This window comes from Alligator mississippiensis, chromosome 4 (assembly GCF_030867095.1).
Source record: "Alligator mississippiensis isolate rAllMis1 chromosome 4, rAllMis1, whole genome shotgun sequence".
In the NCBI taxonomy this organism is placed as follows: domain Eukaryota; kingdom Metazoa; phylum Chordata; order Crocodylia; family Alligatoridae; genus Alligator; species Alligator mississippiensis.
The window spans coordinates 10,524,695-10,537,261 of record NC_081827.1 but is presented as its reverse complement, the minus strand read 5'-3'; the positions used below and the strand labels follow the sequence as shown (position 1 = coordinate 10,537,261).

Genomic DNA, 12,567 nt, shown 5'->3' with positions numbered 1-12,567 from the left:
GCAGTGTGAGTGACCAAGTGTGATCACTCTGCTACTCCGGTCACTCTGAGCAGCTGACCAGTCGGTCTGTGTAACTCGAGTGGTGTTTCCACTGTGGCTGCAATGTTCAAGCTTTGTGAAGTAGCTTGAATGCACTAATTTGGGGTAACCCATGCCATGAAACAGGTCCCAAGTAGACAACACTCTTTTGCACAATATTCTTTCAGACATCAGCTTAATCACCTGCAAACTACTGTATGGTCTATACATAGCTTTTGGATTAGTGTAACTATTTTAATTGCAGGGGAGGCTGATTTTGTTTATGGTATATCCGTTATACCAGTACAGCTCCTAGCGTGGAGAGTTATACTGGTACCATTCCTGAGTTATGCTGAGATACACTGGTTTATATAGATTATACTGGTTATACCAGGTTATGTGCTGGCTAGAGAGCCTTGCCTCTGCTCTCAGGGTCAGTCCGATCACCATATTTGGGGTCAGAAAGGACTTTTACCCCATAGAGATTGGCATGGTCTGTGAGGTTTTGCCTTCCTCCGTAGCAGGGGGCTTGGCCCTCTTCCTGGGATCTCTGGAGCGTATTTTAACAACCCTCACAGCAGCAGACCGTTGGCTGATGTTGCCTTCTACTTTACCTGTGGCAGGTGAGAGTGTTGTCTTGTGGCTATATCGAGGTTGATTGCATAGTTCGTCTAATAAGCTAGACAGTGGCTTTGTATAGGATGGTTTGGATAGGGGTGATTCTGCACCTGGATGGCGGCTGGATTAGATAACCTCCAGAGGCCCCTTCCAGCCCTACTTTTCTATGATTCTATGTCAAATCATATCTTTTTTTACCTAATGTATACAGGTACTATACCTCACACTAGTGCATCTTATTGCCTGTTCAGTATGGGGAAAAGGCTATGCCAAGAAAAGCATGTTTATACTGGTATAATTGCACCCCACTATACTAGCGGACATAAGCAGTACAACGTTTTGGTGTGCAAAGGACCACAATCCTGTAAGCCCCTCCATAAGACTCTGTACAAACACAGGACCCCCTCGGCAGAGGTCAGCACTGAACAGTACCCAGGACTGGAGCCTCAAAGACTTTTCTTTAAACAGCGACTTCGTGTCTAGTGTTATTCTTCTTTGGATGCATATGGCTTTTTCCTCCAGACCAATGTGCGAGCAAATTAGGTGCTGTTTGGAAGCATGAACTCACTGAAATCGTTGTCACCACTAGATGGCACAAATGGCACAAATATACTTGCAGAAGAGACCTGAACCATTTTGGAAGGCAGTTCAGGCAGAATAGAGCAGGGATGCTGCTACAGACCTTCAGACAGACAACATTTTGGGCACTACCAACTGTGTTGAATGGGCTTAGGATAATTTTCCAGAATAAGAAAAGAAGTTCTCTCTTTCTCTAAAGCCATGTACTATTCCTGCTTACATCAGTGTGAGCCTCTAGTGCACCTATGTACACAGAATCTCTCTATGTCTATTTGAAATGTGATTTTTTGGCTTGTAGTTGGCTTGACATCTTCAAACTAGCTTTAAAAAAAAAAATAGCCACTTACAGATAGGAAGTTTGTTCTGCACAATTACAAGGCAACATATGATGAAATGTTTAGGTCCCCTTGTATTTATCCCACGAGGCTTTAAAAGGATACAGAAAACAGGATGTGCCCATGTAAACCAGTCACATAATTTCCAGAAGCCCAAACTGGTGCTGAACAGCATGTAGAAATGGAAACCAGGTTCTTTTACATAAACATTGGGAAATTCTTTAAATCACCCTCAGTTATAATAGACTATAATAGTCTTCTTCACAGGGATGCTTAACTTTATGCTTTGAGGATACAAAGAGTTAAGTGCTATTCCTTTAGACAGGGTCTCCGAATAAACACAGACCATCATCTTGTAGGCTTCCAGAACATGCACAATCTTTAAAAAATAAAATAAAACAACAAATCAGGCACTGCATTTCAACAGAAATTGCATTTTTATACAAGGTTACAGATTCTGGTACCATGCGTCAGATTAAAGAGCTGGTCAGGAATTTTCATAGGAATAGTTTTCCAATGGCAAACGTTCAATTCACATTTTCCCTGGGAAAATGTCAATTGTGGCAAAACCTGTTGACCTTTCATTGGAAGAATCACAATAAAACTGGTCCCTGGCTGGCACCTGGAAGACTGAAGGTGCAATTCATGTTGAAATTGAGGATAAATCTGTCCGCTTCTCTGGCAATCCCCAGAGCATCACAAAGAAGCAAATTCTGCCTACCCACTTCCACACTGCAGGTACCCCACCTGGGAATGAGATGATAAAAATATCCTAAGGGCACTCTCTGTCATCACCCTAGAGATCTCTGTCTCCAACAGAGAGTGGCGGCAGAAGGGCATCCCCCACGGGGCACTTCTTAGCTAGGGACAGAAGTTACGCATACACCGGTTTAAGTGATCAGCAACTGGTTTAAACCTGTAACAGAACAGAAGGTCAGTGCACATAAACCAGTTTCAAAATGGCAGAAACTGGTTTAAGATAAACCTGGTTGAATGTAGTATCAGACTTAACTGATTTAGGTCAAACTGGTTTATGAAATTTCTGTTCTAGACCCCTTCCTGGTTCAAGTTAAATCACAGTCCCCAACCCCAGCATCCCAGCATGCTTTGCAGTTTTGGGGTGGGCTGGGCTGCCTGCTCCAGCAGAGAAGGGGGGAGGCAGGGACTATCCCCCCCACCAAGGCAAGCCCCGGCTCGGATCTGGGGCCAAGGAGGGGGTTTAATTTTCCCTTCCCCCATATACAGAGCTGCCCTGCCCTGCTAAAAACTTACTGCTGGCTGCAACTGTGGACTAGAAATCCCAGAGACTCCTGGAAGCAGGAGGAGGAAGTGATGAGCAACCCTGCAGAGTCCTTCTACTGTGAGTCTGGACTGCAAATCCCAGAGATCTTGGTGGTAGCAGGAAGAGAAAACAAGCACACAGCCCATGCTGGCCACCTGCCAGAGAGCCATGCTCTAGCGCCCCCCAGCTTCTCACCTGAGCCACTGCAGGTATGTGGCTGCATTTCCTGAATCAAAAGTGAATGTCTGTCCAGTTGTTTCTCAGTTTAATATCTGCATCTTAGACTAACCTGCAAAGATGGAATTGACTGTCTGTACTTAGCCCTTGGAGCAGCAGTGTAGATATACCCTTAGTGACCCTGTACTCATCCTTCCCTTTAGTCTGGCCTATGGCTCAAGCTAAGGAGGAGATGGGAAGGCATATAGTGGAAGTGGTAGAGATGCAGTCACTACCAGACAAACTGGAAAGCTCTTGTCAGTCTCACCTTCTGCCTTCCAGATGGCAGGAGGAAGCCTGCTATTTGATTTTCTTAATGGAAATCAACATTTCACTTTGCAGCTGCAGGGAGAAAGTACAAATGATATCAGCCTGCTGGACAGGCTGCCAGCAAGCTGAAAAATGTCTCTTCAGTGCTTTGAATTTTCCTAGAGGTCACTTCCTGGGGAAGAATTTCATCTTTTCCCCATTCAATATTTTTAAATATTTTTAGCAGGGAGTGGGGAGGGGCCCATCTTCTGGTCAATGCTAATCACAGGTTACCTAAGAAGTGTGATTGTTACTTACACAAGTAAATACCTAAAATGGCCCTACCACTGAGGTTGTCCCTTGGGGTGGGGGTGGGAGGTTAGCAAACCAGGGTGACTGCCCCTGGGCCCTGCGCTTTTGTGGAGGGGCCACGGACAGTGCCATACAGGCCTCACCACAGCCTCCACACGCTTCAGCCACTTGCCACTCCCTGGCCCCACACGGGCTGATATGCCCCGGGCCCCGCACACTCCTAGGGATGGCTTTGCCTGCCACTATAGCATCTGAGCCTCTTGCAGTGATTAACCAAAAGTGATCCCTTTGTGTTATGGATTATTACCATTTCCATGAAACAAATGAAATGCAGATTAAAAGATTCATGCAAAGTCATACAGAAAGTCTAGCAGTCGTGCTCAACCTTTCAGCCCCATGAGCCAGATGAGTAGCGTGGGGCCAACAGTCAGTGCCTAGAGGGATCCTTGCATTGCCCAGATCAGGCCTCACACCCCTGGATCCCACCTGGTGCTCCCAGATCCCATCCTGTGCTGCCTGGATCCTGCCCTGCACACACTGATCCCTCCCCACACTGCCCAGATGGGGCTCCAAGCCACCCAGATCAGGCTCTGAACCCCCCAGCCCCACATGCCTGATTTAGAGCATAGGGCCACAGTATCTGGCCCACATGGCTCCCCATGGATTCAGAAATTTTTGGCAGTAGGAGAATGGCAATTAATGCTGCCATCACTCCCCCACTGCCAAATTGCTGGGCCAGTGAAGAGCCCTGTGGGCTGGATCTGGCCTGCAAGCCGGGGGTTGAGCACCCCTGGTCCATACCAATGCCTGGTTTAAACACAGACTACCTCCGTCCTAGACAAGAGTCTTATCTACTGTATTAGAACACTCTTCCCCATATATATAAGTGTGTGGGTGTGAGTGTGCACGCGTGTGTAAGCAGTATACATATATGGACATAGCTCTTTGCTCCCATTGATCACAATGAACGGGAGGCTGTATTAGATTTAAAGACTGTTGTGCACTTTCTGGTTCTTTTGGCTGAAAGGTGCTACATAAGAAATCCATGGCCTGATTTAACACTGACTTCCACGCACCCAAGCGTGCAGTTAACCAGCATAATGAAAAACGAAGGGGGGCAATTCTGCCTACAGAGTTGCATAGCAGAGTAAATCCACAGATATACACAGCTAGTTCCACTGAAATAAGAGGATCGGTCCCAGATGAAAAGCGTATAGACTGTAGAGGCTAAATTGTCAGGTCATGCCTTTGCAGAACATATCTGTTCATACTGGCCGCAGACATGCCAGGCAATTTAATGTAAACAAGCACCCACCCAAAACACACCTGCCGATTTTTGCCAAGGGTACGTAGCTTAACTCAGCAGCCAGCATGTCTAATGAGAACAGGCAGACCTGAATAATTGCTTATCTCCATCTTTAATGACATCCCGAGACCAGTGCCAAGCACGTTAGCACCTAGAAAGAGGAGAACACATTAAAGGAGAGAGGGTGGGGGTTGGAAACATGTACAGCGGGACTCTCGGTCTAATGTTCTCACATCAGACCCTGCTGGCACTTGAACAACATTCAAAACAGATATTAATCATATTTTGTTAAGTTGTGTGGCCTCATATTCTTCAGCTGAGAGCCTGAATACAGTGGGCTGTATTCTAATCCCATTATAAATCCTGGCAGCACTTTCAACTGTCTGCAGTTGCCAATAACCTACCCACCGCCAGCCCTCATCTACATCTTATTTTCTACCACTTCACGCTGACTACAGATCAAGAGTGATCCTAATGAAGTGAATGAAGTGTCTTTGTTTCTCCTACTTTTCACCCTTTGGGAGGGGATCCCTATACACATCCATAAAGCTACTTTTTCTGTCTTCTTCCAGACCTTTCCTTAAAACTCTCCATTGCTATGATGCCTACAAAAAAAAAATCACAGTGGTTAAGCCTCTAGCAGGCTGAGCTCATGGCCTGTCGTACTCACAGTGCTCCCTTGGTTCCTTGGATTGCCCCGTCCGTCCATCTGCCTGCATACCCTATAGTCTTTCATCTTAGGCTGTAAGCTCTTTGGTGTAGGGAACCTCTTTTGAAGAAGTGTTTGAATGGGATGAGCTCATTGGGATCCTGGCTGATGTCTCTGGGGCTCCCAAGTGCTATCAGTCTGCAAATAAATAATAATGATAAGGATGGCAAAGTACAGGGGTGTGAAACCAGGGTCTCTGGAGTTAGTTCTCCTTTACACTGATGTGATTGTAGAATCAGATATAAGTTTATACCTTCTTTTTGGCTTCCTTGTTGTAGGTGCTGCCCTCCCACCCCAGGGGCTGCAGATAGCCCTGCATGGTTTGTGCTGGGATGGAGGAAGACAGATGGTATTCCCTCCATAGTGGATCCACAAGGGACTTATTAGAAAGGGCCAGAGAGAGTCATCTAAGAGACAAGGCTTAGGACCGGGACTCGGAAGATGTGGCTAATTCTCACTCGGCCACCGATTCCCTGCTTGACCCTGGGCAAGTACCTGAATCATACTTGTGCCTCAGTTTTCCTGTATAAAGGGGATAACACAGTGATGTGAGGCCACAAGCTATCATGATTGTGAGGTATTAGGATGGATGACGGTCAGATAAGTCCAGAGACAGGAAAACAGGTACAATCAGGGGGTTTTGGAAACTGCGTTGGCAATTCATAATTTCCCATGCAAATAGCTGTGCCTCCTGCTTTATTCTCTGAAGTGTTGTCTGAAGGTACCAAATGACCACAATCTGCAAATTCAGTGGATCTTTTTCACTGTCTAGAGAAAAATCAGGGTACTTTATCCTATATACAGTATATGTAAACCCGTTTCTCTCATTCTGTGGACGCAAAGGTAGACAACAGTTCAAAACACTTGCAAATACTCCCTTAAAGAGAAGGATTAAGGTACTGAATGGGTCAGAGTCACTTAGGGTGTGTCTGCATTACGGTGGTACTCAGTCTTGCTCAGTCCCCAGTCTGAGTGACTGGTGCCTCCTGAATCTGGGGGGGCACCTGCAGAGGCCACCCACCCTGTCAGGGGGGGCACCAGTCCTACCAGCAGCATCAGTGTCGGACATCAGGGGAGCACATGCACCCCTGCGCACCCCCTATCAGTCACCTATGGTCCCCAGTTACCTGCTTCCATACTCCTCACATCACACTGGAAATGAAGCTGTAATGGTGGTCTCTGGGCTGCTTGCCCTGGAGGGAGTCAGAAACTCAGGTCTTGAGGGCACCCCCCACGGTGTCCTCAAGGGCTCACTCCCAAAGGGAACATATGTGGGGTGACGTTTGGTCAGTGGAGCTTATTTCAGCAGCAGGACTGTGCTTCCTACCACCATAGTATAAACACAGGAAAGCTGGGTTCAATTCTCTTCTCTGCCACAAGTCATGAGGCCTTGGGCATGTCACTTAACCTCTCTGGGCTGCAGTGTTTGGGAAGAATACTTTCTTTCTCCTGCTCCTTGCCTGCTTCCATTGTAAATAGCTTTGGGGTGCACAACCTGTCTCTTACTGTGTACAGCACCGAGCATACCGGGCTGGGCCCTTTGTGGGAGCCTCTGGGTGCTACTGTGCAATATGTCAAAACTGGGCTCGTTTCAGGCAACGTTTTCATCTTATTTTAGACTAATAAACTGCAAGGCTGAAGGCTGTTCAATGCATTTTGAGAGAAATGCCCTGCCCATGCCAGCTGGCACAGGGAACATTTCAGACAGCTGAGAGGTGTGTCCGTTCACAGCTCTCCCTCCTGCAGGGCTCGGCTCTGCCGGGGCCAAGATCAGCTTGGTTTTCCAAGTGACATAAGATTTGGGAAAGGGATGGGATGGGACTGGGAGAGGCTCTTTGCCACCAGTGGAGCAGGAGAGCTGGAAGGAGGGAAGCAGGGCTCTTGTTGCTGGGGGAAGGTTTGGGATTAGCTGTTGCAGGGAGGAAGCAGGGTCTTGGCAGGGTCTGGTGCAGTTCCCAGGGTTGGGGAACTGATGGGAGGTGAGGAAGCTGAGGGGCTAGATCAGGGATGGGCAATTATTTTGGGGAGAGAGCTGCTTACTGAGTTTCGGCAAGTCATCGAGGGCCACATGACAGGCAGCTTAGGGCAGATTAATATTAATTTTCTAAATTTTTTAGGGGCCCCCCAGGTCAGATAGAATGGCCTGGTGGGCCGCATCCAGCCCCCGGGCCGCATTTTGCCCGCCCCTGGGCTAGATTCACTGTATATCTACAAAGCCCATCATTGCAGGCTTAATTTCTAGGTAGTTTGCTGCCTCTTGGCACTCACCGCACTGCATTTGGCCCCCATGTTTCCCTACCCAACATACTTAAACACCAAGGAAGGGGTCCTTAGAGGCCAGCATGTGGAGCAGGGGCTGTCCAAGCTAGCCAGGATAAATGCTGAGGTGGAGGCATGTGTGGGGGTGGTGGTAGTGCCAGTAGCACCCCCAGGATCCCAGTCACCTTGTCCCAATAAAGGTTTAACAGCATCCACAGGCAGGACCGAGACATAGCTCTGGCTCTTCCTCCCAGAAACACCCCCCTGCCCCATGTCTGAAGGTGGGAACAGTCACCCCAGCAGTGGGAGAGCTGGGTTCAGATCTTCTCGAACAGATGTGGGTTTTAAACCCTGGTCTCTTTCTTCCTGATCGGGCACTTCAATAGTTAGGCAGAAAGGGGCCCTGGCCGTGCTATGTGCAGGGAGATGTGAACCAGCCCACGGGATCCCACCCTGCAAGTGAGATAGGAAGAGAATCACCAACCAGCTAGGACTGTTAGCAGTTGACTTAGCCCCCAGAGCTTACCAATGGAAACTCGGTGTCAGCAGGTCTAGCAAGCAAGGGGAAGGAGGTTTGCAAAAGCCAGCAGTACCTAAAGGAGCATTTAAAGCGCTTAAGTCCCCTCTATACAGGTAGGTGTTTAGTGCAAGTTCAGAGACAGGTGCATTAGTGCACACCCTGGATGGGGGGCTGTGTGCTGCCCACCTGTGGCAGATGTCCTGCCACCCAAGATAGCTTCTGGCAGTGGTGGAAGAAACCTGCGAACCGAGTGGCTGCGGGAGGCAGAGGAACTCTGAATGGCTCAAGGCACAGCTTGCAGCAGCACGAGGGGAGAGTGCAGAGCTGCTAGGGCATGGCCTGGGCTGAGGTGCAGAAAAACTCAGCATCGTGTGTTCATTCTGGGGAGTCAAACCTGGCCTCCAGGAGCTGCTTTTGCTCTGTGGTGAAATGCTAGAGAGGAAAGCCCAGTCCTGGCCCAGGGACTGAAAAGGGGCTGGTCCAGAGATGGGGAGGAGGCGAGGGAGGGAGGGTGCAGGCTGAGAGCTCCTGTCAGCTTCTTATGCAGTCTCTCTCCATCCCAGCCAGCTGCAGGCAACAGCCACGGCACCAAGAGGGGCTTTTCTTCCACTTGCAGGGGGAAGGACCCCCTTGCTGCCCCTCAAACCATGTTTTTCTTGCTGTGGCTTTGCTGCAGCTGCCCAGTCTCCTTTGGGCAGCCCGACTCTGAGATCCTAGCTAGGTATCTGGAAGAGAAGCTGATGCTGGATTATAACTACATTGACCGTGTAAGTTTTAAACAGTAATGATATTTTTTCTTTCTTCTGGCTTGTATCTGTGTTAGTCAGATTCACTGGGGGAGGAAGGGGCTAGTTTAAAGTAACTCTCCTGGGAGCTTTTTGCATTGGTGAACCCAAGTGCTAACAGGTGACAGCAACTCCCAGCACCTTCTTCATGAGTGGTGAAGGTGACACCGCTTTGCAGGTGAAGGAAGGCAGTAATAGGGATTTTTGTGTTTCCCATTCGTTGCAGCAAATAAACACATATGATCTCAGTGTCAAAACCCTTCCCTTGGGGGTTCCCCTAATTTGCCTTCCCTCCTTTCTAGCTTGTGGTTTCTGTTTTATTATTGATCTAGACTCAGATTGCAGTGATTGTAAGACAGAGAGCCCTGATTTTCCTGGTCTATCTGGAAAGCCTCACAAGCTTTATATAGCTTCACAGGTGACCGATAATGTAACCCAGCTGTGCTAATTAAAGTTCAGGTGTTGGTCATATACTGCCCCGTGTATATAGTGTTGCATAGAGCAATAAGAAGCACAGAATATTTCTGTTGATTTTCTTTCCCTTTAATATCACTCAGTGAGATATTACTTCCCATAATATTGTGTGTGAGTACCTTTTCCACCAACTGCACTTAAATCCCTGGGCAAGTCACCTTTTTCAGGTTTTCAAATGGGTGTTTTCTAAAACTCTAGATATCCCTCAAGAGACAGGACCATGTTAGATACTTTTATTGGTCCAATAGCTACATCACCCGGCACTATCCAATCTCCCATGCTTTGTGGCACCAGACCAGTTCAGTCCCTCGATGGGTGAGTTCAAGGGGCAATTTGCTGTGGGAAGTGACACGTATCCAGTAGCTGGCAGTCTGAGCCAGTGAAGTCCCAATGCCCTGGCATGATGGTAGAGGGCACCATGCTAGATGTGGCATCCTCTGCCCTTGAATGCCAGCTCCACCAAGGGTCCCAGTCCTCTGTGTTAACTACAAAACCCATGGCATGGTTTTGCAAGAGTGAGGGAGTTAACTGCTGTCTTCTGGCTGTATTCCAGTTTTTTTTGAGTAATTCTGACTGTTTAAAATTTGGATACAGTATTTTTCTCCCTGTCCTAAACTCTGGTGCAGATGCTTGGTGTTAAGCAGTTGCTTCTCACACTGGTGCGAGATGCGACGATCGTAGGGCACTGCTTGCTTTGCATTTCTTAGAGCCCCAAAATGCTGAACACTTGCACAACATGGTGGCTCCACTGTTTCATGGCATGGCTTATACTTACGTTCTTTTTTGAGGCACCTTTTTGTCTAGGACTGGCAAGAGCATGGTTGCAAATAAGAGGAAGGATAACCCAGTGGTTAGAGTCCTGTGTTGGGATTTAGGAGATTTATTCAATTCCTTGCTTACCCACAGACTTCCTGTGTGACCTTGGTTAAGTCACTTAATTTCTGTGGCCTTAAGTTCCCCATAAATAGCACTTTCCTCCCTCCCAAGTGAGTGTCAGTATGTTAAAGACTGAGTTCCTGTAGAAGAAGGGGCTAGAAAGCAAGGAAAGCTTTGCCTCTGAAAGTGCAATTGGTTTGTGAAACACTGAGAAGCCACCAACAGGTCTTAGCATGGCACAGCCCCTATCATGCTACAGCCAGTAAATGATGATACAAATATTTGATATCATTGAGGAGGGGGAAGAAATTCCCTGATGCAGAGTCATTGTATCAGACCTGCAACGGGAGCAGAGAATAGGATCGTAGGGCTGGAAGGGACCTCAAGGCTTATCTGATGGTGGACCCAAGGAAACATCATGCTTCCTCTGTCCTCCCCTATCAATAAATAAATCCACAAAGCTCTAATTTGACCAACTTTTAAGCCTCTGCATAGCAGAGCTAAGTAGCTCTGAGGCTCCTCCTCTGTATAAGATGAAGCACATGCATAGCTCTCTGCAGGGTCATGGCCCGTGTCTTTAAAATGGATTTTGTCCATGGGTGCTGATTGCAAGATTAATCTTTAAAACATCTATTTCTCTCAAAAAAGGGGGAAAGGGACAGAGTCCTCATGACTAATGTTAATCATCTCCAAGTTCCAGCTCTGTTTTCAGTCCTGGCGAAAAAAAGGCACTGAAAGTCTATTTAAGTACAAGGAAGGTAATCATGTCTCACGCTTTAGGGAATAAACCAGTTACAATGGGGGGTCAGTGCGATACCCCAACCCCAGTTTCCAGCATGGTTTTCTCTGTGAACCTGTGAAGCGGCACCCTCCCCACTCCTGCTCGAAGGCAGAATACAGGGACCCGCTGCTTCCATCTAGCAGAACAAATCTGATCGTTCGATGTCCCTGGGCCGGTCACTGTCGTAAGAAAGAATAGCTAGCAGGTTTCCACATTGCTGTTTTGTTCCTCGATGCATGAAAATGAGTGATGGAGCTACAGGAGGTGACCATGACATAAGACCCAGGATGCTATAGGAAAGGAGTAAGGGACTCTAGAGGTAAGCAACCAGCAACCAGCCTTTCTGGGACAAATCACAGGTTTTGGAGGACTGCCCGAAATAAACCTTTCATCCGCAATAGGAAAGTTGATCCTGGATTGGTGCCAGGTACAGTCCTGCTGCATCTGCTGCGAGGACATAGCATGGTACTTCCTACCGCTGTGGGAATGGACTAGACTTGCTTCTGGGTCAGGCGATCGCCACAGGCTTTTTTCTGAACCAGAAGCAGCTCTGCCGCGAGTACGTGGTACTATACCCAGGCCAGCTGTCCTCAGCTCTGCTTCTCGTCAGATATGCTAAAAGGCAGAACTAATTAGCTCGGGCACAGTGCTATGTGGACACATCTCTGTTGCTTTCCGCTTCGGAGGCAGTCATGTCCACGGTGCCAAAAGAGGTTGGCTACAATAACTAGAACGGGAGGTGGGGTGCGTCACTTCTGGCAGTTGAGCTTTCTCTATGGACAGATCTATGGGACATCCAAGACAGAGTTCAGGGCTTTGTTCCTTGTAAGTCATTTGCTTCTCCTTATAGCTACAGTGGCAGAGCAAATAGGTCTGCTCCTGCCCCCAGAGCACATGCTCATTGTTCAACCACTGTCCAAGATGATTTTTTTTTCTCTGCGCTATTTTTGGCAATGTTATTTAGTATCACAGAGGGCAATTAGGGAAGAATCCATTCTTGTGCTAGAAAGTATGCACCATTTCGGTCTCTCCGAGGGGCGAAGCAGGATGTGTTTGCTTGTGTGGGTGTTCTGCAGTGGAGTAAATTGCCCCCAGGAATGGTATCTCGCACATCTATGAAATCATGGGAGTTTGGGCTGTGACTGAAGGCTTTATTTATCTATGGGAGAGGTACAGGATGCCTGGCAGCAGTACAAACTTCCCCAACTGTGACCTGAAGAGGCAACCTCTTGGTTGGTAGTTCAATCT

General features: G+C 47.8%; 1 protein-coding gene across 1 annotated transcript in view; it reads left to right on the top strand.

Moving 5' to 3' along the window:
• Positions 1-8,934: 8,934 nt before the first annotated feature.
• Positions 8,935-12,567, top strand: part of ITIH5 (inter-alpha-trypsin inhibitor heavy chain 5) — a 52,446-nt gene continuing 48,813 nt past the window's right edge. Inside the window, exon 1 of the mRNA XM_006264736.4 lies at positions 8,935-9,170. Coding sequence (XP_006264798.2) covers positions 9,051-9,170 — 120 coding nt within the window. The 5' untranslated portion in view covers positions 8,935-9,050. The remainder of the gene's footprint in view (positions 9,171-12,567) is intronic.